At 44.9% G+C, this 27,053-nt stretch overlaps 1 protein-coding gene across 1 annotated transcript; it reads left to right on the forward strand.

Annotated features, from left to right (window-relative positions):
* The first annotated feature begins 9,487 nt into the window (after positions 1-9,487).
* LOC124661398 (glucosidase 2 subunit beta) lies at positions 9,488-16,983 on the forward strand. Its single transcript, XM_047199255.1, has 16 exons — positions 9,488-9,634; positions 9,732-9,845; positions 10,116-10,211; positions 10,415-10,654; positions 10,774-10,952; positions 12,127-12,201; positions 12,295-12,363; positions 13,412-13,763; positions 14,088-14,192; positions 14,275-14,376; positions 14,972-15,029; positions 15,146-15,214; positions 16,052-16,139; positions 16,236-16,297; positions 16,386-16,437; positions 16,518-16,983. The coding sequence occupies exons 1-16, from the start codon at positions 9,526-9,528 to the stop codon at positions 16,575-16,577; spliced, it is 1,830 nt and encodes a 609-aa protein (XP_047055211.1). The 5' UTR covers positions 9,488-9,525; the 3' UTR covers positions 16,578-16,983.
* The last annotated feature ends 10,070 nt before the right edge of the window (positions 16,984-27,053 follow it).

Raw genomic sequence — 27,053 nt, forward strand, 5'->3', positions numbered from 1 at the left:
CAACACGGATATAGCAGCACCGTACGTACGTGCATGGGCCATGTTTTTCGATGGATCGGTTTGTGATGATGGATGCGGCATCGGCATTACTGCTCGTGTCACCCCGGGGGCAACCTACTCCTTCTCCATCGGGCTATCTACCCCTTGCACCAACAATGTCGGCGAGTATGAAGCGATACGTAAGGGGATGGAGTTGCTTATTGAAGCCGGGGCGAAGCGGTGGAACTTTTTGGAGACTCAAAGTTGGTGATTTCCCGGCTCACGGACGAATATAAATGTGAGAGCGAGTCGCTCTTCCCATTATGGATGCAATGTCGTGAGCTGATGGCACAATTCGGGTACATAAACTTCAGCCGGGTCCCGAGGTCGCGAGAATATAGAGGCAAACGATCTCGCACGGATGGCGTCGGGCTACAAGGACGTAGCGAGATGGAGCCGATATCCGAGTGCGAGTTCATGGAACCAGATGACTGGAGAGCCGATATCTTCAATTACTTGAAAGATTCGGCTCGGGGGGCACCTAAACGGATAAGGTACAAGGCCATGAAGTATGTCCTTATTGGGGATGACATGTTCTACAAGACTTTGGAAGGATTACTTCTCAGATGTTTGGGGCCAGCCGAGTCAAATCGGCTCTTACACGAGGTACACGAAGGCGCCTGTGGAACTCATCAATCGGCTCACAAGATGAAATGGTTGATCAGGAGATCGGGGTTTTATTGGCCCACCATGATGGAGGACTGTTTTAATTACTATAAAGGGTGTCAAGCATGTCAGAAGTTTGGGAAAATTCAGATGGCACCTGCATCAGCAATGAACCTCATCATCAAGCCTTGGCCGTTTCGAGGTTGGGGTATGGATATGATCGGCAAAATCAATCCTCCATCGAGCAAAGGCCATGTGTGGATTTTGGCCATCACAAATTATTTTACTAAATGGGTGGAGGCCGTTCCTATGAAGTCAGTAGCATCGGCTGATGTTATCAATTTTGTGAAGGAGCATGTCATTCACAGATTTGGGATTCCCCAGACTATCACGACCGATGGAGGTTCGGTTTTCGTTTCTCGCGAGTTTAGAGAGTTCTGCAAGGACATGGGAATTAAGTTGATCCGATCGTCCCCATACTATGCTCAAGCAAATGGGCAAGCTGAAGCGTCCAACCAGAGCCTTATCAAGCTGATCAAGAGGAAAGTTGACGAGCACCCTAGACGTTGGCATGAGGTTTTGTCGGAAGATCGTGGGCTTATCGCATGTCATGTCATGGAGCGATAAAAACCTCACCATACCATCCGGTCTATGAACGAGAAGCCGTGTTGCCCCGGGAGATCACGGCTGGGTCGAGACGTGTCACGTTTCAGAATGACTTAACAACGGAAGAATATGCAGCTCTGATGAGTGATAGCGTCGAGGATCTGACGGAACTTAGACTTTGGTCGCTTGAGAAAATTAAAGAGAACAAGGCCAAGGTAGCTCGTGCATATAATAAGAAGGTTAAGCCAAAGGAGTTCCACGTTGGTGATCTGGTATGGGAAGCTGTATTGCCATTGGGGACTAAGGACAAGGTGTATGGAAAATGGTCTCCAAATTGGCACGGGCCGTACAGGGTCGACCAAGTTTTAAAGGGCAATGCATACATGCTCGAGGAGGTGAGTGGTGCGAAATTCCCAGTGGCTATCAATGGTCAACATCTCAAGAAATATTTCCCGAGTATGTGGGATGATGGACAGTAAAATATGGGGGCCGATGTATGAAATCGGCCGGTAAAAAATCATACATGGTTAGCATCCAGTATGTGGGATGATGGACAGTAAAATATGGGGGCCGATGTATGAAATCGGCCGGTAAAAAAAAATTTGTCGCAAAGTACAGCCGATGCACAGACATCGACCTCAGAATAAAAAAAAAGCCGATGCGCAGCCATCGACTCTAGAGGTTACCGGTCGAATTTGGGGAAAGTCTGTTTGGACCTATCAAATTAGGTAACTGAATTTGGCCTTATGGGCGTTGCTTTTGGTGAAAGACCGATGCGTTGCTATCGGTTCTTGGTGCGTGGATTTACTTGGGCAATCAGAAGAGCCAAATTGGACAAATTGGACAAATTGGGAAACATTCTTCATTGATAGGAGGATTTTTTACAAGTAAGAGCCGATTGCTCTCAAAAGGATGATCTACTGCCTAATGCACTACTTCTAGCTTTGCTAATCCCTAATCTACGGGCCGTCGCTGCCCTCGTCGTCGCCATCTGCGCTGTTGTCGGTGCTGCTGCCGGCGACGTCCTCCTCGTCGCTGCTGAAGCCCTTGGCGGGGGCTTTGTCTTCATCTTCATCGTCGTCGTCGTCATCATCGTCCGACCCGGCGCGGAAGCGTTTCGCCGGCGGGTACTCGTCGGAGGAGATGTCCTCCTCCGCTTCTTCGTCTTCCTCGTCGGAGGAGAGGCCCGCATCCCAAGAGAAGGCGTCGTCGTCGCTTGCCTCCTCCAAGGCCCCGTCCACGAGGAAGTGGAGGTCGTCTTCCCCATAAGTCAAGGAATCATCGTCCTCGGACTCGACGGAGAAATCCCACTCTCTCTCATCCCACCACTCCGGGGCGCGGGCCTCGTACGCCCTTATCGGGTCATACTCTGGCATCGGCTCACTGGAGCTGGAGGACTGGAAGGAGAGAGCCGATGAAGCAGAGGAGGAGGATGAGTCCATGGTGTGGAGGAGGGCTTTTCGATGGCTAGTACGGAGCAAGGGGATGAGCGAGCGAACTGTTCGACGCGGTTAAATAAAGGGGATATAGTGGAGATTTAATGCTGCGGCAATTTCCGAGGACGTGGAGCCAAAACTGTCAAATCGTGCAGGGAAGTTGAGAAGGCAAGGCATCATGATTAAAGGATACTGCGACGGTTCTGCTCTGCCGCGACGTGACCCTACGAAGAAAAAAAAACAGAGTGGTTTTGAAATTATCATTGCCAAAACCAGGGGGGCATGTGTTATCACCAGAATTTAGCCAGAGCAGGAGATGGGCCGTGATCGAAGAAGGGCTTAAAGGACATGCGAACGAAGTGTCTCTGACACGGCCTTGTGCGAGAATTTGGGTTAGATTGCCCGTGTATCTGTATATTATGGTAGATTTAAAATTAAGAGATAGACTTTAGTCGTATACAGCTGGGTTTATTCCCAAGATAGAAAGTCTACGGACTATAAATATGTATCTAGGGTTATTGAGAAAGGAGGACGATCACGTTCACAACAAAGCAATCTAGGCGCATCGCCACCCCTTGTTTCGAGGGTTTCTCCCGGGTAAGCAACATGCTGCCTAGATCGCATCTTGCGATCTAGGCAGTATCAATTTATTCGTCGTTGGTGTTGCTCGTGCTGAAGCCTTTTTGATGGCGAGCAACACCCTTATCGTAGATGTTTTGGGGCTGATGTCGATGCTTTCATGATATACTTGCTTAGCTACGCTACCCCTCGATATCTAGCTGCCCTTACACCTATCTTAGGTGTAAGGGCAGCATCTTGCTTAATCTGTATTTAGTAGATCCGATCTGTTATAGTTGTTCCTTGTTTTCCAAGGATTAGTTTGATATCCGCATGGTTAGGCCTTACAAACGGGTTGAACGATCCGGTAGTGCGTAAGGTGTGGTTTATTAAGTTCTAGAGGGATTGTTCCGGGGATCAACTTCATGTTGGTTTTTAGGCCTCTTTAGGGCTAGTTTTCTATTATCTTACGTATCTGCTAGGCTCAATTACGCGTAGGATGTTCCGGTTATGCGGTGAAAACCCTAGACTATCGTAGATTAGCTTAGCTTGATATCGATAAAGCATGATCCCCATGTCATTATAAATCTAACGTGAACCATGGGGCAATCGGCTCTTTGAGCCGATCCACGAGGCAACCTAAGAGCCGATCGGGGCTCGTATTTAATGTTTACGTGTTTGCCATGCGAGGAAACTAGTCGAAGCAATCCATCACCTTCCTGACCAGGTATAGGTCAGGTGGCACGCCCTCGCAAACGCCAGGACGTGTGCCGGAGCATTGCGGGCCGTTGCCCGAGGGACCAGGATCCACCAGCAGTCTTGGGAGCCTCCCGGCTCTACGTGTTGTCCGTCGCTGCTCGCCGGTGGGTTTTGGTAGGCAACACATGGTTACCGCTCAACAAGCAACTTATAAGAAATAAGATACATAAGCGACACATTCATCACCACAATAGTTTTTTAGGCTACTTTCCCATGAGCTATGTATTGCAAAGACAAGGAATGAAATTTTTAAAGGTAGCACGCAAGCACTTTACTTTGGAATGGCAGAGAAATACCACATAGTAGGTAGATATGGTGGACGCAAATGGCATGGGTTTTGGCTCAAGGTTTTGGATGCACGAGAAGCATTCTCTCTCAGTACAAGGCTTTGGCTAGCAAGGTTGTTTGAAGCAAACACAAGTATGAACCGGTACAGCAAAACTTACACAAGAACATATTGCAAGCATTATAAGACTCTACACTGTCTCCTTGTTGTTCAAACACTTTTACCAGAAAATATCTAGAATTTAGAGAGACCAATCATGCAAACCAAATTTCAACAAGCTCTATGGTAGTTCTTCATTAATAGGTTTAAACTACATGATGCAAGAGCTTAAACATGATCTACTTGAGAACTCAAAACAATTGCCAAGTATCAAATTATTCAAGACCATATACCAATTACCACATGAAGCATTTTCTGTTTCCAACCAAATAGCAATGAACGAAGCGGTTTTCAACCTTCGCCATGAACATTAAAAGTAAATCTAAGAACACCAGTGTTCATATGAAACCGCGGAGCGTGTCTTTCTCCCACACAAGGAATGTTAGGATCTGAATTTATTCAAACACAAACAAAAAATAAAAACATACAGACGCTCCAAGTAAAGCACATAAGATGTGACGGAATAAAAATATAGTTTCACTAGAAGTGACCTGATAAGTTGTCGATGAAGAAGGGGATGCCCAGCCTTGGGCATCCCCAAGCTTAGATGCTTGAGTCTTCTTGAAATATGCAGGGATGGACCACGGGGGCATCCCCAAGCTTAGACTTTTCAGTTTTCTTGATCATATTATATTATCCTCCTCTCTTGACCCTTGAAAACTTCCTCCACACCAAATTCAAAACAAACTCATTAGAGGGTTAGTGCATAATCAAAAATCCACATGTTCAGAGAGGACACAATCCTTCTTAACACCTCTGGACATTACCCAAAGCCAGTGAAAGTTAATGGAACAAAGAAATCCATTCAACACAGTAAAAGAGGCAATGTGAAATAAAAGACAGAAGCTGTCAAAACAAAATAGTACGTAAAGACGAATTTTTTTGAGGCACTTAACATGTTCAGATGAAGAAGCTCATATTGAATGAAAGTTGCGTACATATCTGAGGATTACTCATGAATTTTCGCAGATTTTTCTGAGTTTCCTACAGAGAGATCTACTCAAATTCGTGACAGCTAGAAAATCTGTTTCTGCGTAGAAATCCAAATCTAGTATCAACCTTACTATCAAAGACTTTACTTGGCACAACAATGCAATAAAATAAAGATAAGGGGAGGTTGCTACAGTAATAACAACTTCCAAGACACAAATATAAAACAAAAATTACAGAAATAAAATAATGGGTTGTCTCCCTTAAGCGCCTTTCTTTAACGCCTTTCAGCTAGGCGCAGAAAGTGTAAATCAAGTACCATCAAGAGAAGAAGTATTAACATTATTACTCTTATTCTTACTCTTTGGTTTAGGGAATATATGACCGCATCTGGGTGTAGAGGTAAAATTTAGAGTGCCTTTCCCCACGTCTATGGTCGCTCCCACGAGTTTCAGCAGGGAACTTCCAAGTGTGATTTGTCCTGTCCCTACACATTCAATAACGAGATAATCAGTGGATACCGTTCTTCCAAGAAAGATTGTGAACACACCTTCAGCTATTCCCTTAGGAATTATAACAGAGTTATCAGTAAGAGTTATTCCTTCTCCTCCTTCAGTAAGTCCCCAAAGTGTCAAAGATTCATAAATACTTTTAGGCATAAGGCAAAACTCAGACATAATATCACAACGGGCATAAAAAGTTTCACCACAAATAGCAACTTTGATGGTAGGGTCCCACATTGAAGGTTCGAAGTTTACTGGGACATAATCAAAATGCTCACGAATCTGACTATACCCTTCTTTTAAACAGGACATATTTGTCTCGAGAGTGTTTAATCTATTATAAATACTAGCAAGAGATGAATCAAAATTATTAGCGGAGCTAGATGATGTAACCAATTTTTTTATGGCATTAAAAGCTTGATCCCCATCGCAGTGAAGGAAATCTCCTCCCACTACAGCGTTCAAGGCATATCTACAGCGAAGAATAAGCCCAAAATAAAAGTTGCTAAGAAGCAGGCTTAGAGTCATTTTAGGTTCAGTTTTACCATAAGAATCAAAAATTCTAGACCAAGGCCCCAAGTGGACGATTCTGGAGGATGAATGTCTCTTCGAGTCGTGGTCGACGGTGAACCATGATTCCATCATCGGCGCCAACTAAAAGTACGGGAATTATTGGGCGAGGATCAAGGTGGAGTTCGATGAGCTCAGGCTAGTCAACAGCGTTTAACGCAAAGTGACAATGAAGAGGAGCCAAATGGCAATGTCGACGCGATGGAACATCATCCAAGCTTTGGTGAACATGTTCCATGGGTACCATAACAAGGCCGAGACCAGAGGCGATAGCGGCGCGAACATCAGCGACGCGGTACGCCTCTTTCTACGATAATTTTTAGCGCCTAGTTTTTAATCATGATCTGATTGCACTTCCTTTGATTAGTTCGACAAAGCTATGCCGATGTACCAGACGCACTAGGAAGGGAATAAGTCTTTTGCGCTGATTGATGGCGCGTGATGCACACTTCCGTTGGAAACCCCAAGAGGAAGGTGTGATGCGCACAGCTGCAAGTTTTCCCTCAAAAAGAAACCAAGGTTATCGAACCAGTAGGAGATGAAGGCCACATGAAGGTTGTTGGTGGAGGAGTGTAGTGCGGCGCAACACCAGGGATTCCGGCGCCAACGTGGAACCTGCACAACACAACCAAAATACTTTGCCCCAACTTAACAGGTGAGGTTGTCAATCTCACCGAGCTTGCTGAAAACAAAGGATTAAACGTATGGTGTGGAGAATGATGTTTGTTTGCGAAGAACAACGAGAGAACGAGTTTGCGATAGATTGTATTTCAGATGTAAAAGAATGGACCGGGGTCCACAGTTCACTAGTGGTGTCTCTCCAATAAGATAAATAGCATGTTGGGTGAACAAATTACGGTTGGGCAATTGACAAATAGAGAGGGCATAACAATGCACATACATATCATGATGACTACTATGAGTTTTACTTAGGGCATTACGACAAATAACATAGACCGCTATCCGAGCATGCATCTATGCCTAAAAAGTCCACCTTCGGGTTAGCATCCGCACCCCTTCCGGTATTAAGTTGCAAACAACGAGACAATTGCATTAAGTATGGTGCGTAATGTAATCAACACAAATATCCTTAGACAAAGCATTGCTGTTTTATCCCTAGTGGCAACAACACATCCACAACCTTAGAACTTTACGTCACATCGTCCCGGATTCAATGGAGGCATGAACCCACTATCGAGCATAAATACTCCCTCTTGGAGTCACAAGTATCAACTTGGCCGAGCCTCTACTAGCAACGGAGAGCATGCAAGATCATAAACAACACATATATGATAGATCAATTAATCAACTTGACATAGTATTCCATATTCATCGAATCCCAACAAACACAACATGTAGCATTACAAATAGACGATCTTGATCATGATAGGCAGCTCACAAGATCTAAACATGATAGCACAAGAGGAGAAGACAACCATCTAGCTATTGCTATGGACCCATAGTCCAAGGATGAACTACTCACGCATCAATCCGGAGGCGGGCATGATGATGTAGAGTCCTCCGGTGATGATTCCCCTCTCCGGCAGGGTGCCGGAGGCGATCTCCTGAATCCCCCGAGATGGGATTGGCGGCGGCGGCGTCTCTGAAACTTTTCTCGTATCGTGGCTCTCGGTAATAGGGTTTTCGCGACGGAGAGAATAAATAGGCGAAGGGGCAAAGTCGGGAGGCGCTCGAGGGGCCCACCCCATAGGGCGACGCGCCCAGAGGTGGGGCCACGCCCCCCTAGGGCGTGGCCGCCTCGTCGCCCCTCTTCGTCTCCTCTTCGGACTTCTGGAAGGCTCCGTGCAAAATAAGACCGTGGGGTTTTGTTTCGTCCAATTCCAAGAATATTTCCTGTGTAGGATTTCTGAAACCAAAAACAGCAGAAAACAGGAACTGGCGCTTCGGCATCTTGTTAATAGGTTAGTGCCGGAAAATGCATCAAAATGATGTAAAGTATATATAAAACATGTGAGTATTGTCATATAACTAGCATGTAACATAAGAAATTATGGATATGTTTGAGACGTATCACTGATGCATTGCTATAGCAAGCTCAAAGTGAACGAGAAATGTCGGTTGACGCGTCATTCGTTGTCGAAGGGGAAAGATGCCATTGATCTGGATGCGCCGTTCGCAACATCGGCAGGGCGCCCTATCGGCAACAAGGCTGCCAAGGGCGTCTTGGCCGACGTGCGTCGACTGAGAAAACGTAGGCGTTGATCACGCAGTGCCTCGCCGAGGTCTCCTCGACCCTGCTCTCCCGCGACGAAAAGGCCGACGAAACGTGGCGGCGCTACTCAAGAGGTAAGAGGAGAAGATGGAGCTCAAGAAACGCAAGGAGGACATGTCCGTGCTGACCGCGTCGACAGCTGGAATGTTTCCCCGAACGCAGGCGGCGCACAACTTCTACAAAGGCATCATCCTCGACGACATCGAAGCCAAAATGACGGCGGCCGAGGCAGCAGCAGCAACCCCACCCCTGGAGGAGCAAGAGCCGGCACCAACAGACGCGTATGCGATATCGTCTGCTAGTACACCTGCGTCAGCGACATTGACATCTGCATCGGCGTTCGTGCAGAGCACGGGGAGGTTGTCGTGATCGACGGGCCTACGTCGACTTAGGATGTGCCATCGGCGTCGCCCGACCCCTTCTTCTAATTTATGTCTTATTAGCTTGCACCACCGGTGTATAATATGATCGCACGTCCAGTATTTTGATGACGGCTACTTCGATCGCGACGACTTCAGCGGGAACGATCTTTTTTAAATGAGAACTATTTGAATTTTTGTTCATAGACGGCTTTGAGGGACGCGACGTTCCCAAATACGATACAAAGGAAACACGTCCCAAACGTTTGATCAGGGACGCGGCTGGACGCTCAGGATCTGCGGGTCAGTCGAAACCAAAAATTGGGCCTCAAACGTTTTTTCCTTTTTTTTTTGCAAGTGTGTAGTCGTGCTTGGTACAGTTTCCGTACATGTGTACAGTTACACACTCGGCTCGAAGTTTGTTTGCCTCGTGACACACCCGAGCCTGAATCGAACCCGTCCGCTTCTGCTCCGGCCAGCCATGAGGGTCCTCGCGCTCCTCCTCCTCCTATGGATCTCCACCGCCGCCGCCGCCGCCGCCGCCGCTGCATCCAGTCAGCCGCTCGAGACCCTCGGCATCCCTCCGCAAGGTTCTCCCGGATCTGTCCGCGCTCCGCCCTCTTCTTCGTCTTCTCTGCCTTCGCTTGGTAGTAGATGCGGTTCCTGATTTAGCGTTGCTGGACGCAGATGAGGCGTACTACAGGGGCGGCGTGATCAAGTGCAGGGACGGATCGGGCAAGTTCACCAGGGATCAGCTCAACGACGACTTCTGCGACTGCCCCGACGGCACCGACGAGCCAGGTACCGCCTCCTCCTCCTTCTCCTTGCTTAAAAAGTTTTTTTTTTGCTTGTGGCATGGTTTCTCTGAGATTGCTGTAGAGCCAGGCTCCCTTAGTTCCACGGTCTGCGCGGGTTAGTTTTGAACTGTGGGAGTCTTGGGAAATCCGTGCGGTGTGCTGGAGATATGTGAAAGTTGGGATCTTTTTCTCTGTCAGCTGATGTATCTGTGCCAATGTTGGAATGTATTGCAGGAGAGCAGTTAACCGAACCATGTTTTCTTCACCTGTGCAGGGACATCTGCGTGCCCAGAGGGGAAATTCTACTGCCAGAACGCCGGCCATTCTCCAATCACCATCTTCTCGTCGCGAGTGAATGACGGGATATGCGGTAAGAGGCTAATAACTGATGAGCCTTTTCTCTTTGTCTTACTGCTTACTCGTTTTTCCTAAAATTAAAGACAAATATACAACAAGACTAGAGACCGAGAAACTGGTTGCTGGAGCTCCTGTTCGGCTGACCGCTGTGGTTGTTAAAATTCCTGCAATATATTGTTCTAACTCCCCCTACCCATTCCTCACTTTTTCTGCTAGATTGTTGTGATGGGAGTGATGAATACGGTAGCAACGGCACTTGTAAGAATACGTGCTGGGAAGCCGGCAAGGCGGCGAGGGAGAAGCTGAAGAAGAAAGTAGCTACATATAAAAGCGGTGTTGTTATTCGGAATCAGGAAGTTGAGAAGGCAAAAGTGGCACTTGCTAAAGATGAAGCAGAGTTAGCAAAACTGAAGGGCGAAGAGAAGATACTCCAAGGGCTTGTTGACAAGCTCACAGGTGAGCTCCTCGTAGCTACTTGTCCTTCTCTAAAGAGGGATATGTTGAGAAAATGTTGTTTAAGATGTTAATTCCAGTGGGTATGTCCATATTAATGCAAGACTGTCCATACTATGCAGAGCAAAAGAAATTAATAGAGAAGGCAGAGGAAGAGGAGCGCCTAATAAAAGAGAAGGAAGAAAAGAGAATTAAAGAAGAAGCTGAAAAGAAAGCTGCTGAGGAAAAGAAAGCATCTGATGCCTCTCAGGAAGCAGATTCTGAGGATGCTAATGGGAATGAGCAAGAAGGTGAAAGCAAGGTAGGCATTTTATTCTGTATATCTGTTGACCTGATGACCTCCTGACCATCTCTTGTTGGTTAATTCCAACCGTAGTTTGAAGAAATCACTATCATGATCCATAATATCGGGAATTGACTTGACGTAATATGAGTATAGTTTTGAACGTATTAAGTTAATTTATTTAGGAAAGAACTGCCGTCAATCAAAATACTTGTTAGCAATCAAGGAATCATGAAATAAATGTATTCTGTAGTCTTATATTTCTTCGATCATTCAGTGTGTCCCCTTACCAAATAAAGCCTTAAATGGTTGGTTTAATTTTAGTGTTTTGGGCTATACGAACTGATTTGTTAGCCTCTCAAAAACTATCTGTTAACTTCCGTATAGTTGCAATTTTCATAATCATGTACACACCAAGAAACAGACTCTCCATGCGTCCTGGATACTGAAGATTCCACTAAAGCTATCCAGATTTTTTAAAATCGTGGTCAAGGTTATCACAGAAATAAGGGAAGGTGAGGTACGTGACCAGTGTGACACTGCAAAGTGCCCGATGTGTGCGGCAAGGTGATGCAGTGCCAGATACTAGCACCACCATTTCTGTGGAAGCAAATTTGAATAATCACTGCCAGCCTCCCTAACATACCCACCGGACTGACCTCCTTCATGTAAAGCTATCAAGACTATTTTGTACCGTTGTCAAGGTTTTCATGCCGATATGGCGACCGCGAGGTTAGGTACCCGACCATGGCCACACTGCCTAAGTGCCCGATGCATGTTGCAAGGGATATGATACTAGATACTAGCATCCCCCTCTGTATGGCAGCACCATCTTGAGAAAGGCAGCTGAGCTGCTGGTACGAGCCTATGATACTTGGAGTCCCTTGATGCCTCAGCGGCTACTTTGCTTAGGCAAAGCCTAAGTGACACCTTAATGACAACAACCACGATTACTAAGAAAGTTCGCATGTTCGTATGAGTAAAGTATATAGAAATGACGACCATTGTCAAATACATAGTGTAGCCCTTGTAAAACAAAACTGACTATACTTAGCTTAGCAGTTTTTTATGTGGATATTTGTTTTAGTCTTCACTCCTACCATATACGAGATATAGAACCTTACTGTGCAACCTTGTCATTTCACTGCTGTAATAAGATATTTATAATTGTTTATACTTCTGTTTGACTTAGGTATCTGAACATCATGATGGACATGTCACGGACCATGACAATCATTCACCAGAAGGCAAGACATCTGTTGTAGAGGTATAGTTCACCTTTGGTATTACAAAATCAAACTTCTACTTGCTTTCATTATCAGAATTGTCTGTTTATATGTATACTTGGTTTCTGTGTCAGCATGACATTACAGCTGGAACTAGAGATGATGCACCACCGGAGACATCTGCAGTACCTACAAAAGAGCAGGTGGTTTACTAATTGCTTTGCAGCTAACTTGTATCACTGAACTGGTTCAATATTTTTCTTTGCTATTTGGTAGCATTATAGAGATTTATCTGGTTATCTTCTCCCTTCCAAAGATTAAACCTGTATGTTAGGTAAATCCTTGTTCCCCCTCTTATGACTCGTAGACTGATATGCTCACATTTTCTCACCAAACATGTTAAACCCTTTGCCCTTTATGTGTTCTCATCGCGTAGATCCAGTCGGCCAAAAGCTAATTAGCTTTTCTGAGTTGAACCCAGTTATGCATATAATGTTACGCATGGCTGGCCATATTGACTGCACGTGAACAAGTCATGTGTGCGGACGTGAACGCAGAGCTTCCATTTCAGTTGGTCCTAGCATCCAACCAAATAAGGACATGGATCATATTTTTAGGGAGTTACAGATTATTTACTATTTGTTGGGGATATGATTTAGTTTTTGTTTGCTACATAAATGGGCTTCCACACCTGTCATATCCAGCAAGAATTGATCAAAGTTAATCGATCTCATCTATAGTCTCCACTCTTCCCTATCCTACCACCTGGCCATCCTCTCAGTGGTATTACTGACAATGATCTTATGAACTTATGGTCGTTAGAAACCATATGACAGTCGCCGCAAAAGAAAAAGAAACCATATGACAGGAGATATGTCAAATGCATCCACTCAGTGGTAACTTTCGTAATCTATGTTTTGGAATGTTGCTTCTGAATTTCATGACAATCTACATACCACCCTCTTTGTATCCAAATACAGTTGATAAGCTCTGCAATGTGCATCTAGATTTCTGTTGTCCCATAACTGATAAGCTATATCCACCAGCAATTTCTTGTCTTTTCACATTGTTGTTTCTTTATATCCAATTATACTCAATTAAGAACAGGCAAGTTTTTTGGAGACATTGTTGCTTTGACTTATACTATTAGGAATGTAGGATACCCAAAACAATGCTCGTAACAACTTTTGTTGGTCTCTTGGGAGTGCATTTGAATTTCAAGTTATGAATGCTTTTTGGTAAATTCTGCAGGACCCTACTTCTGTCAACACTGAAGGTTTATCAAAGGCGGAATTGGGCCGTCTTGTAGCTTCTCGCTGGACTGGAGAAAATGTAGATGATGTTGGAAAAGGTGATAAAAAGGACCATGATGACGAGTTTGATATACCAGAACCTGCAGAAGCAGCACTTGAAGATGAGCATGATATACCAGCACCTGCAGAAGAGAGTTATGCTGGCTATCATTCGGAAGTTGAGGATGATAGGCACAAATACGATGATGAAGAGTTATCTAATGTATCAGATGATGAATATGTTGATAATCATGAAGAACCTGACGAGTCTTATAAATCTGACGATGACCAGAAAAGTGATTACCATTCAGGTATAATATTTGTATGGCTTCACAAGTATTCATGTTCTACTCCCTCCATTTCAAAGAATAAGCTGCCCTCGTTTTTCGTGTTTTTTTATTTGACCAAGAATTACTTCAAATATATAAAGATTGTTTGTATGAAATTAGCATCATTAGAAACTGTTTTTCAATACGAATCCAATGATACTAATTACATATAATATAATCATAATTTTGTTGCTCAATTTTTATGGTCAAAGTTCGTCTTGGAATACGCGTGCGCCTTATTCTTTGAAATGGAGGTAGTATTATATATATGACTATTGATTATTTTTATTTGATTTGTTCCTTCAGATTTAACTGCCTCAGAGCAAGCATCATGGCTGGACAAGATTCAGCAAACTGTACAAAATGTTTTACAAAAATTCAACTTTTTCAAGACCCCTGTTGATTTATCAGGTCAGTTGTACTCATACTAATTTTGCTGATCCTTTACGAGTTATGTGAGCATGTTGTAAAACTTGTGCATCTATGATTTTAGAGGCTTCTCAAGTTCGGAAGGAGTATGATGATGCCAACTCGAAGCTGTCCAAAATTCAGTCTAGGATAACCTCTCTGACAGATAAGCTAAAGCAAGACTTCGGTAAGTTCAAAACTTTGTTCCCTTTGTGGTTGATGTCAGTTCTATATATTCTTAGCTACTAATTTTGTTAGGGATGTATTTCTGTTCTTGTGCTTGCCATTGATGAAAATACTGCTCATGCCATCTGTTCAAGTTTTTTCTTATTATTGTTAAGATTAATGAAAATTGTGCGGTTCCGAAGCAAAAGCATCCTGTCAGCATGATTTTTTGCCTAGCTGGAGCATTCATTGATGTTCCAGTAAAATAAGCTGGTCTTTACAACGACCAAAGAGTAATCTGGAGAGTCATTTACATAGTAGTGCAATCCAACCATACATATTTAAAATAAGCATTTCTATCTTTCCATCAAATATATTTTCTGGGTTTTTGCTTAATCGAGTTTATTTAAAAAAATTGCATTTTGATTCTTGGTACCATCAATGCATTTTTTACTATTTTAAGCTTCATTTCTGTAGAACATTATATTGCTCGGTATTACAACTTACAAGTTAACTGCTACTCTAGATACTGACTTCATCTGTAGTCTTGTTAATATGTTCCCTAGGTAAATTTCTGGAAGTACTGTAATTAATTGGAAAAAATCCATTCTTGTTAGGGAAGGAGAAGGAGTTCTATTACTTCTATGACCAGTGCTTCGAAGGCAAGGAGGGCAAGTATGTATATTTTGGGCATCCAATCACACATGTTTTTTTTTCAAACATTTCCATTTATTTCGTATTATATTTAGTTTGATTTAACTCATTTGTGAATCGTGATCCTTTTTTGACAGGTATGTTTACAAGGTCTGTCCATACAAGAAAGCTTCACAGGTTGAAGGGCACAGTTCCACTAACCTGGGGTATGTTTCTCACACTCCTTTCAGATTTCTTATCTGTTATTCCTAAATGTAATCCATCGATTGAACTTCATATGCAAGTACTTCAAATTTGGTTTCCCCCACATCATCGTGATATGTCATTCTCACATTCATGCTTAATATGCGCAAACTGAGTAATGCTGCAACAGTGTTATTTAAGAAAATTCATTGTGTTTCGGAGAGCATGATCTGTGACCTTGTTCATTCTTTATCGTTGTGAAGCTTAGATTTTTCTGTACAATAGCTTGGCAAATATAGAAATCTTGAAAAATGGTGCTGAGCTGGCTTAGGTTCTAGAGTTTATACATGATAGTATGGTCAAAGTTATAATTCAACGACGATCCACATGGGTAACGGATACCTTTCATACTATGTAAGTTTGCATACATTAGCAACTTTGTGACATGTTTTATTACGTCGCCATGTTTTCAAATGATTAATTCCATTCATGTTCTCTACGGAATGCCATACCACTAATAGGTTAGGAGAGTACACATTTTTTTTCATCATGTTATCTATCAGAATTGCTCCTTTACTGCCATTTTAGGTTTGGACGCCAGTCCTTTTATAGGGAATTGCTTGCTCATTTCTGGCTGGGTGAGCTTCGTACTAGCTTTTCAAGTTTCACTCTGAGGGTTGTGTCTCAGATACTTGAAAGAAAATTATAGTTTCTAGTTTTTGTGTGTAAAGTCCAACCATAAATATCTAATTATGCGCATGGAAGCTTGTGAACATTGCGTTGCACTACACTATCACTATCACTCCTAGAACAGCATGTTGCAATTAATCTTATAAATGGAATGCAAATTCTGTGGTCAGGCGATGGGACAAATTTGAAGAATCCTACAGAATAATGCACTTCTCAAGCGGAGACAAATGCTGGAATGGCCCTGACCGAAGCCTGAAGGTACTCCCTATCATTCAGGGTTGCATTCTCCTTGCGCATAGTTTTTTTCGGTTTGCAGGTCTCAAAATATAACCATGCGGCTTAACTTTTGTTCAGGTTAGGCTCAGATGTGGGCTGAACAACGAGCTTAATGGAGTCGATGAGCCCAGTAGATGCGAGTATGTAGATCTGACATGATACACCTTCGGTCTTTACCTAAATGCACGCTATACTATCTTATATGTATATGTCCATTTCCTGTGGCAGGTATGTCGCCGTACTGTCAACTCCTGCACTATGCGTTGAAGAGAAGCTGAAGGTTATTTCTCTCCCTATCACAACATATTCTTTCTTTGCATCGAGATTCAGAGCTAATGGAGTTTCTGTGTTGTATAACAGGAGCTGCAAAAGAAACTCGACACCACGTCCTCGGACCTGCCCGGCCACGACGAGCTCTAAGTTGTCACAAGAAACAGCGACTCCACTACTGCAACCATAACCATATACGAAAGGCTAATGAGGAGTACATGGATAGAAAAAGCCTGGAACTGGAGACCGAGCTTGTGAGTGTAGCCTCGAGGTTACCGCCAGAGCAGCGCTAGTTTGGCTAGGGAGGTTCTATTTTTGAGCGATGTGGTCTGATGGTTGAAATTTTCGCATCAATCCTGATTTTCTGCCAGTAGAAGCAAACTGCAAATGGACATCTTCCTTTGACGTTTTCTCTAATTATTTATCTAGGCCACATCTGAAAGAGACTAGCCTCCTGTCTGTAACATATCAGTCATTCATAGTGTTTCTGAATTGTGCTGGATGCTTGCTCTGGATGCAACTTCTGTTACGCACTATCGCTAAGCATTTCTGGATGCCTGCTAGTCGTGTGAAGTATACGTGTTTTAGCGGGGTATATGAAGTGCGGAGTGAGATAATCATGAATTTGTGGATGTTGACTGAGAATGGAGATCAACGAGATCCACAATGGCCTTTATTTTGTTTGGATACATAATTTTTATAGTTTGGCAGAGAAAAGCATGTTCTTTAGTTAGGCAGAGAGAAACATTGAGCAGGTTATCCAGCTGATGAATACGTTGGAGTGGTCTCGGACGAGTGACGACCTTGCTCGATATGATAGATTGGCAGTGCGCTTATTAGCTGGATCGATGGGTGCATGTCGGCGTCTCTCAACAATTTCATATTGACGAATGACGACCTTGCGCTCTTTCTTCTCCAGCTATTGCTGTCGGAGTAGATGAGCACCGTGAGATCCTCTACAAACTAATCTCGATGGGCTTTCAAGTCGGCAGGTGTCGAGAGTTAAGAACGTGATGACCACACAATATCCCGGACCACATCGAAAATCTGCAAGCTATAATACAAACACGAACCCACAAGATTTGATTGGACATGACGCAATAATCCCAGTAAACTGTTTCTATTTTTTTCAATGTTTTTCCGTTCTGGGAACCAAACCCGGAGAATAATATCTCAAGGATTGTTTGAATAAAGAATTTGTGGGACAGAAACAAAAACCTTGTCCTCAATTGAAGTTAGAAGTTTAGTTAGAAAATCAAAGCTGCCAAAAGTAAAAAAATAAGAATGGCAACGGATAGGGTACGGACAGGGTAGAGCAATACCATATCCATACCCGTATAGTTAATGGGTAGACAGTTCTACCCATACTCGTACCCATGGGTATGAAATTCTATCCGTACCACCCGAAGGATACCCGTACCCATTCACACGTTATTCATAATTTTACATTCAGTGATACACAAAAAATAATTATCTCAACTCAATAGAACGTAGTTGAGTATATGACAATTATCAAAATTTGGACATCACGTATTCATAACACATAAGTCAACAAGATTAGACGAGACACACAACAGATTGGTAATTTAATAATTGATGACAACTTAACATATGTTCACAAAGTCAATTTGTATAGGTCCACATATCAGTATAAATAAGCAGGATATGAGTATATCCATGCATACAAAGCTACTACCTTCGTTTCAAGTAATAAGTCGTACGCGTATTTCAAGACAAACTTTGATCATAAAAATTGAGCGTTGATTATATTATATATAATTGGTATTGTTGGATTGGTATTGAAAAGAACTTTTTAATGATACTAATTTCATACAAATAATGTTTATCTATTTAAAGTACTACCTCTCTCACAGTTTATTAGGCGTTTGCATACCCCGAGATCGCAAATTTGATCAAGTTAACATTAGTTATATGTTATAAAAATTATATCATTAGAAAGTTTAGATGTTCTATTTTCTAATGATGTAATTTTTTGCATTATATAATTTAAATTATATAGATTAAATTAGCAATATAGGGATACGGGGAAGAGTAGTAAACTGAAATGAATGAGTAATTCTTGATCAAATAAAAAATATGTAAAACGAGGACGCTTTGTTCCTTGAAAATAAGGTTTTATATCTGTGCCTTACATGTGATTTAACGGATGGATATAGATACAATACAACCATGGGTATAAAATTATCCACATGCCCTGCGCATACCTGTACCTGCGATGAAACGAAGCTCGACCGTGGCATACCAACGTCTGTCTGGATTCTAGAACCTTTGGGTCGTCAACCGCCATACCAACGTCTCTCGCAGGAAGATGCTACCGGTCAAAATCCAACGGGCAGCCAGCAGGAGCCGACAGCCGAGGCTGCAGTCCCAAGTCCCAACGCGCATGCACGGAGACTGGAGACAGCAACCCGTTTGACCGACATCCAAACCAAGCTGAGGCCAACGGAATATTCTTTCCTTTTCGACTTTGGAGCCAACGGAACTGAACTGCCCGCGGGTTCCTTTCAACGTTGGAAAATGCAAACTTGGCTTCACAAATGAAAAATAGCAATTGTCTCTCGCCATCACTTGGATCGTCGAAGGAAAGAGAGGTTATTGCACCACAACTACGAGAACTTGTTCATATTTTCATATAACTTCTTGCAAAGTGTGTTCCACTCGTACAAGAATTTATCTTAGACGTGCACAACTCATACAATTCAATGTGGTGGCGACACGTGGCAGTTTCCAGGCGGGAGATGTCGGTTTTCGTTGCAGCATTGAAGAAATAGGATAATTGCGAACATGTCATCGCCCCTCTCTGTATAACCACCACAGAAATCACGTAGAACGTTGCCTTCCTTTCTCTTCTTCTTGGGTGGCGATGATGAAGGCGAGTTCGTGGGTGGCGGCGGCGGACATGGCGGACGATCCTCGCCGCCGAGAGTGGCGCGAGGAACCTCCGCACTACGGTACATCTCGTGGTGCGAGGAACCTCCGCAAGAAGAAGAGGTTACAACACATGTCCAGTCCAGGATCAACATATTACTTGCTTTTTGGTGATGAGCAACCCAGAAATCATTTGCCTGATTTGAATGAGGCATTCCCAACTGACAATCCAGAGGAAATTCAAATTAGTGAGACTGCACCTCATTGATATTTGTAATGTTATAACTGAATGATGTTTCAGATGGTACAACTGAATAATGTTTCAGGATCAGATTTAAATTTGTAAACTGAATGCTATCACTACTACTCAAATGATGTTTGCACCCTTCAATTTCTCAAATTCTATTACCACTGCCTGAATGCAATGCAATTACTGAAGAAATTCATATTTATTTCATAAACATAGCTGGTTACAAGCATGGTTTTGATCTAAACAAGCATGGTTACCACCTACATTTCCCCATTCTACCTCCCACTGATCATAGCAACAAGCACTAAACTAAAAGAGAACAAACACAATATTATAAATTCCCTCCAATCCCTGCTGTTACCACCAGAATTTAACCAAGTCTGGAGGTGGGCCGTGATTAAATGGGCTTAGAAGATATACATGGAAGATATTCCCGAACCGGCCTTGTACAAGAAGTTTGGGCAAGATTGCCCGTGTATCTGTAAATTATAGTAGGATACGTGTCGGTTAGAATTAAGAGATAGAGTTTAGCTCGTGCACGGTTGGGTTTATTCCCAAGTTAGAAAGTCTACGGACTATAAATATGTATCTAGGGTTATCGAGAAAGAAGGACGATCACGTTCACAAAAAATCAATCTAGGCGCATCGCCACCCCTTGTTTCGAGGGTTTCTCCCGGGTAAGCATCATGCTGCCTAGATCGCATCTTGCGATCTAGGCAGTATACGTTTATTCATTATTGGTGTTGTTCGTGCTGAAGCCTTTTTTGATGGCGAGCAACACCCTTATCTTAGGTGTTTTGGGGCTGACATCGATGCTTTCACGACGGACTTGTTTAGCTACGCTGCCCCTTGATATCTAGCTGCCCTTATACCTATTTTGGGTGTAAGGGTAGCATCTTGCTTATTCGTTATTTAGTAGATCCAATCCGTTATAGTTGCTCCTTGTTCTTCAAGGATTGGTTTGATATCCGTATGGTTAGGCCTTATAAACAGGTTGAAGGATCCGGTAGTGCGTAAGGTGTGGTTTATTAAGCTCTAGAGGGATTGTTCCGGGGATCAACTTCACGTTGGTTTTTAGGTCTCTTTAGGGTTGGTTTTCCATCATCTTACGTATCTGCTAGGCTCAATCACGCATAGGATGTTCCGATTATACGGTGAAAATCCTAGACTATCGTAGATTAGATTAGCTTGATATTGATAAAGCATGATCCCCATGTCCTTATAAATCTAACATGAACCATGGGGCAATCGGCTCTTTGAGCCGATCCACAGAACCACTTAAGAGCCGATTGGGGCTCGTATTTAATGTTTACGTGTTTGCCATGCAGGAAGCTAGTCGAAGCAAACCATCACCTTCCTGACCAGGTATAGGTCAGGTGGCACGCCCTCGTAAGCACCAGGACGTGTACCAGAAGGTATTGCGGGCCGCCGCCCGAGGGACCAGGGTCAGCCGCAATCCTGGGAGCCTCCCGGCTCTACGGTGTTGCCCGTCGCTGCTCGCCGGTGGGTTTCTGACAGCAACACATTCTGGCACGCCCGGTGGGACCCTCTACAGCAACCACGACGTCAACATCTGCAGCAACCATGTCAAAAGCTGCGGATGAGGTGGTGGGCGAACCGGTCACGTACGCAGATCTGCCCGAAGAACACAAGAAGAAGTACGATGAGATGAAAGCCATCTTGGAAGCCGATCTCATCGGCTCTTTCATGAAGACCCGTTCACATGGCATCAGATGGAAAGGGTTTTCCCCTGAAGGTGCTCTCGATGAAGTAGACCTCTCTACCTCTTCGAGAGAAACGCACCAGAGCTCTACGCCAGGAGATTAATTACATGGTAGCTCATTCCCTACACCGCCATTCTGAGAGTTTGGTGAACGCTTTTGAGCGCGTTGCGGTCCGAGTGGTGCAAGAGATCATGAAGCATCAGTATTCCCCGTCAGGACCTACCCTAGGGACTCACCAGGGAGAGATACCGCTCCAAATCAGACCGCCGCTACCGTTCGTGCTTGCAGCACCAGAGCCGCCGGGTTCACCGGCGTATGTCATCTACAAGGTTGGAGGCGATCCTAGCGATTGCCAGTTCCTATATGAACTGCCCAAGGAAATACCACATGGATACGTGTGCACATACGTGCCGGACTGTAATGCTTTGGCACGCACTAGCCAGATTGCACCAACAGGGATTTCTGGAGTAGAAGCTGACAAACAAGCATGGCTGGCTAAATATGCTACTGGGACGAGTCATGAGAGCTCGGTCCCTACAGCTAATACCATGGAACAGATCAGCACCATCTTGAGAGACCAGTTCGGCATCTTGCCGAAGAGGAAGACAATCGGCTATTCCAAGCCGTACCCTGACGAGTATGATCTGATCCCGCTGCCACCCAAGTATTGGCTCCCTGAATTCTCAAAATTCAATGGAGCAGAAGGATCTAGCTCGATAGAGCATGTAAGCTGATATTTGGCACAGCTGGGCTTGATTTCAGTGTCAGACCCGTTACGTGTGAGGTTTTTCGCACAATCTCTTACGGGGTCAGCCTTTGGGTGGTACTCCTCGTTGCCACCAAACTCAGTTCGCACATGGAAGCAGCTAGAGGAGCAGTTTCACGTGCAGTATCACTCGGATGCTACCGAAGCGGGCATTGCCGATCTAGCACAGATGCGGCAGAAGCGGGGAGAAACAGTGGCTGAATACATCCAACGTTTCAGGGCTGTCAGGAACCGATGTTATTCGGTTCGTTTGTCTGAGAAAGAAGCAGTCGAGCTGGCAGTAGTGGGCCTCGCAACGCCGATCAAGGATCTGACTTCCCAAGCAGAGTACAATTCATTGTCGCACATGGTGCAGAAACTTACATCGTACGAACAGCGGCACCCTGAATTGTACCAAGACAATTTCAAGCGTCCGGTGGGCCTGGTTGAGATGGAAGAAGCTGAAGATCCTGCGCCAGACCTCGAGGTAGCTGTAGCTGAATGGGCTCGGGGGGCAAATCCCGTGTCCTGCAAATAGGTAAAGCCACAAGGGCCTGCAAAAGGGTTTGACTTCGATTTGAGCAAAGCTGACATGATCTTCGATCTATTGCTCAAGGAAAAACAATTGAAGTTACCCGATGGCCATAAAATCCCTACAGCACAAGAATTGAACGGGAGGCCATACTGCAAATGGCATCACTCGTTCACCCATACCACCAATGACTGCAAGGTGTTTCGTCAGCAGATCCAAATGGCGATAGAACAAGGCCGATTGCTCTTCGGACAGTTTGCCATGAAAGTGGACACACGTCCGTTCCCTGGCGTCAACATGGTGGAACCTAACCACTCCGCGAGGTGTCGACTGGATTTCTCGTTCGATGTCAACATGGCAGGGCCTGTGCGCCACCATGGCAAGGATAAAGAGGAAAGTAGTCACTCCCGCAACAAAGAAAAGGAGGAGGCCGATCCACGCGACCGGCCTCGATATGATGACAAGCGGTACCTCACGACGGAACAAGTGAGAAGCGTGCGTTACCAAAAACCACTTTCCACGCATCTCCTCAACAAATATGAGTATCAGTATGACCGACGTCGGCAGTACGACAGAAACGACGATAGATACGATCGGTCCGATGAAGACAAAGGAAGGTACCATCGGCATGATAGAGACGACGAAGGGCGTGAGCACCGCGCTAAGGGGAGGTCAAGGGAGCAGGAGGACATGGATAGACACTGGGACTGTCCCTTCTTTAAACACTGTTGGGATTCAGGGATGAGCCGATTGCCTACAATCGACAACTGCCCGGAGTGTAGACGCCGGAAGAAGGATGCGGGGGAAGTTTCAGTTTTCAAGCGTCTAGGACCCCTCCCTCCACAGAACAAGCGAGCTGAGTCCTCTCAAGATGAAGACTTTGAGGAGTCAGAAGATGAAGAAGAGGATAGGTACCACCGGCCAAGGTGGTGCCCTGATGGACTCAGCCACTCCCAAAAGCGTAGGGTTCAGCGGCTACATAGCTTGGAGCAAGCCGAAGCGCGATACTTGCACACGTTGAGGAAAGCGCGGCCCGATCTAGCCGTGAAAATTCAGCAGGCTTTGGACGAAGAGACTCGTCCACCAAAAAAAGTTTGGCGCCCCAAGCAAACAAAAGCCGATGCAGATACATCGGCTGGCACAAACATGGTGTTCTTCCTTCCATCAGAGTTTCGTGCCCCAGGAACTGAAGAAGTGCCGATAGCACAGTTTGACTGCGGTCCACGGCCAGTCATCTTTGAGAAGCCACGAGAAAAGGGCTACAAACACATGAAGGCCCTGTACCTGAAAGGTTATATCAATGGGCAGCCTGTCGGCAGGATGTTGATTGACACGGGAGCATCAGTCAATATAATGCCTTATTCCATGCTACGGCGTTTAGGACGCTCCAGTGCCGATCTGATCAAGACCAACGTCACACTAAACGACTTCAACGGCCAAGCATCAGAGACACAGGGTGTCCTGAACGTGGATCTAACCATAGGCCGAAAGACGATCCCCACGACATTCTTCATCGTCGACAGCAAGAGTACCTACGCTGTCCTGCTAGGAAGGGATTGGATTCACGCCAACTGCTGCATTCCATCTACAATGCACCAATGCTTGATACAGTGGGATGGAGACGACGTGGAAGTCGTACATGCAGATGACTCGATCGACGTCTCAATAGCCGGCATGAACATTTGGGACTCGAAAGACCAAGAGTCGCTCTCTGGAATCAGTTTGGACGGCTGTGATCGCATCGAGGTGACAAAAAACGGGGTGAGGCTGGTCTTATCCACCGGCCTGATAGAGTAGCAAGAGCAACATCCATCGACACACGTGGCAAGGCCGATCCCTGCGATCGGCCCCAAAAAATAAAAAAGCAAGGATCTCACTTCAAACATGTCACGTAGTCGTGGTAGAGAAACTCCCTCCTGTAATGGAGTACATACAAGTTGTAAACCTTCATTGAGCAATTCAATCAACATGGAGGCCGAATCCAGCAATCGGCCAAAATTATCCTCGCCATACGTTCTGCCTGTGTTCAACGTCGATCTGACAGGCGACGGAAAGCTAGGGTATGGGTTTACGTCAGCTGATGAGCTAGAAGAGATTGACATTGGTCCTGGGGATAAGCCACGACCAACATTTATCAGCAAAAAGTTAGATCCACATCTGAGGGGCCTGATGATACCTTTGTTAAAAGAATACCCAGATTGTTTTGCCTAGGATTATACAGAAATGCCTGGGCAAGACAGGAGCATCATTGAGCATCGGCTACCTCTTAAGAAAGGATTTCGGCCGTTCCAGCAACGAGCACGGCAGATGAAGGCCAAAATTCTAGAAGAAGTCAAGAAGGAGATTGAGAAGATGTTGAGCGCCGGGTTCATCAGGCCATGCAGGTACGCTGAGTGGATATCCAGCATCGTGCCTGTGGAGAAGAAAGACGGCCGATGGCGCGTCGCCATAGATTTTCGCGATCTCAATAGAGCCACTCCGAAGGATGAGTACCCTATGCCAGTAGCTGAAACGTTGATCAATGCAGCGGCTGGCCATAAGGTTTTAAGCTTCGTGGATGGCAATGCCGGTTACAACCAGATTTTCATGGCTCCAGAAGATATACACAAGACGGCCTTCAGAGTACCAGGTTCGGTGGGCTTGTTCGAGTATGTGGTCATGACATTTGGGTTGAAGAATGCCGGTGCAACGTACCAACGAGCCATGAATTATATCTTTCATGATCTGATCGGCAAGTTGGTGGATATCTACATTGATGACGTGGTGGTCAAGTCTGTCTCAGTGGAAGGACACTTGGAGGATTTGCGACGTATCCTGGACCGAACTAGAAAGTTCAGACTTAGAATGAATCCAAAGAAGTGTGCTTTTGGTGTGACGGCCGGTCAGTTCCTGGGCTTCTTAGTACATGAACGTGGAATTGAAATCGGCCTGAAAAGTCAAGAGGCAGTGCGAACAATGAAGCCACCTACCACCAAGAAGAAACTCCAAAGCCTCATCGGCAAAATCAATTTCGTCAGAAGATTCATCTCTAATCTGTCAGGACGAATTGAGCCGTTCATGGGATTGGTAAAAATCAAGCCTGATGAGGAGTTTCACTGGGGGGCAGAACAACAGCGAGCGTTTGATGAGATTAAAGAGTATCTAACGAAGCCGCCCGTGTTGGTTCCGCCCCAGCAAGACATGCCATTCTATATGTTATCTGTCGCATGGGCATGGTATGCGCGTATAATTGACACGTCCGTTGGGAACCCCAAGAGGAAGGTGTGATGCGCACGGCGGCAAGTTTTCCCTCGGAAAGAAACCAAGGTTTATCGAACCAGGAGGAGCCAAGAAGCACGTTGAAGGTTGATGGTGGCGGAATGTAATGCGGCGCAACACCACGGATTCGGCGCCAACGTGGAACCTGCACAACACAACCAAAGTACTTTGCCCCAACGAAACAGTGAGGTTGTCAATCTCACCGGACTTGCTTGTAACAAAGGATTAACCGTATTGTGTGGAAGATGATTGTTTGCGAGAAAACGAGTAAAGAACAAGTATTGCGATAGATTGTATTTCAGATGTAAAGAATAGGACCGGGGTCCACGAGTTCACTAGAGGTGTCTCTCCCATAAGATAAAAGCATGTTGGGTGAACAAATTACGGTCGGGCAATTGACAAATAGAGAGGGCATAACAATGCACATACATGATATGATAAATATAGTGAGATTTAATTGGGCATTACGACAAAGTACATAGACCGCCATCCAGCATGCATCTATGCCTAAAAAGTCCACCTTCGAGGTTATCATCCGAACCCCTTCCGGTATTAAGTTGCAAAACAACGAGACAATTGCATTAAGTATGGTGCGTAATGTAATCAATAACTACATCCTTGGACATAGCATCAATGTTTTATCCCTAGTGGCAACAGCACATCCACAACCTTAGAACTTTACATCCACTGTCCCGGATTTAATGGAGGCATGAACCCACTATCGAGCATAAATACTCCCTCTTGGAGTTAAGAGTAAAAACTTGGCCAGAGCCTCTACTAATAACGGAGAGCATGCAAGATCATAAACAACACATAGGTAATAACTTGATAATTAACATAACATAGTATTCTCTATCCATCGGATCCAGACAAACACAACATATAGAATTACAGATAGATGATCTTGATCATGTTAGGCAGCTCACAAGATCCAACAATGAAGCACAATGAGGAGAAGACAACCATCTAGCTACTGCTATGGACCCATAGTCCAGGGGTGAACTACTCACTCATCACTCCGGAGGCGACCATGGCGGTGAAGAGTCCTCCGGGAGATGAATCCCCTCTCCGGCGAGGTGCCGGAGGCGATCTCTCGAATCCCCCGAGATGGGATTGGCGGCGGCGGCGCCTCGATAGGTTTTGCGTATCGTGGCTCTCGGTGCTGGGGGTTTCGCGACGGAGGCTTTAAGTAGGCGGAAGGGCAACGCGGAGGGCCGCACGAGGGCCC

The sequence above is a fragment of the Lolium rigidum genome, chromosome 6 (genome assembly GCF_022539505.1).
Source record: "Lolium rigidum isolate FL_2022 chromosome 6, APGP_CSIRO_Lrig_0.1, whole genome shotgun sequence".
NCBI lineage: Eukaryota > Viridiplantae > Streptophyta > Magnoliopsida > Poales > Poaceae > Lolium > Lolium rigidum.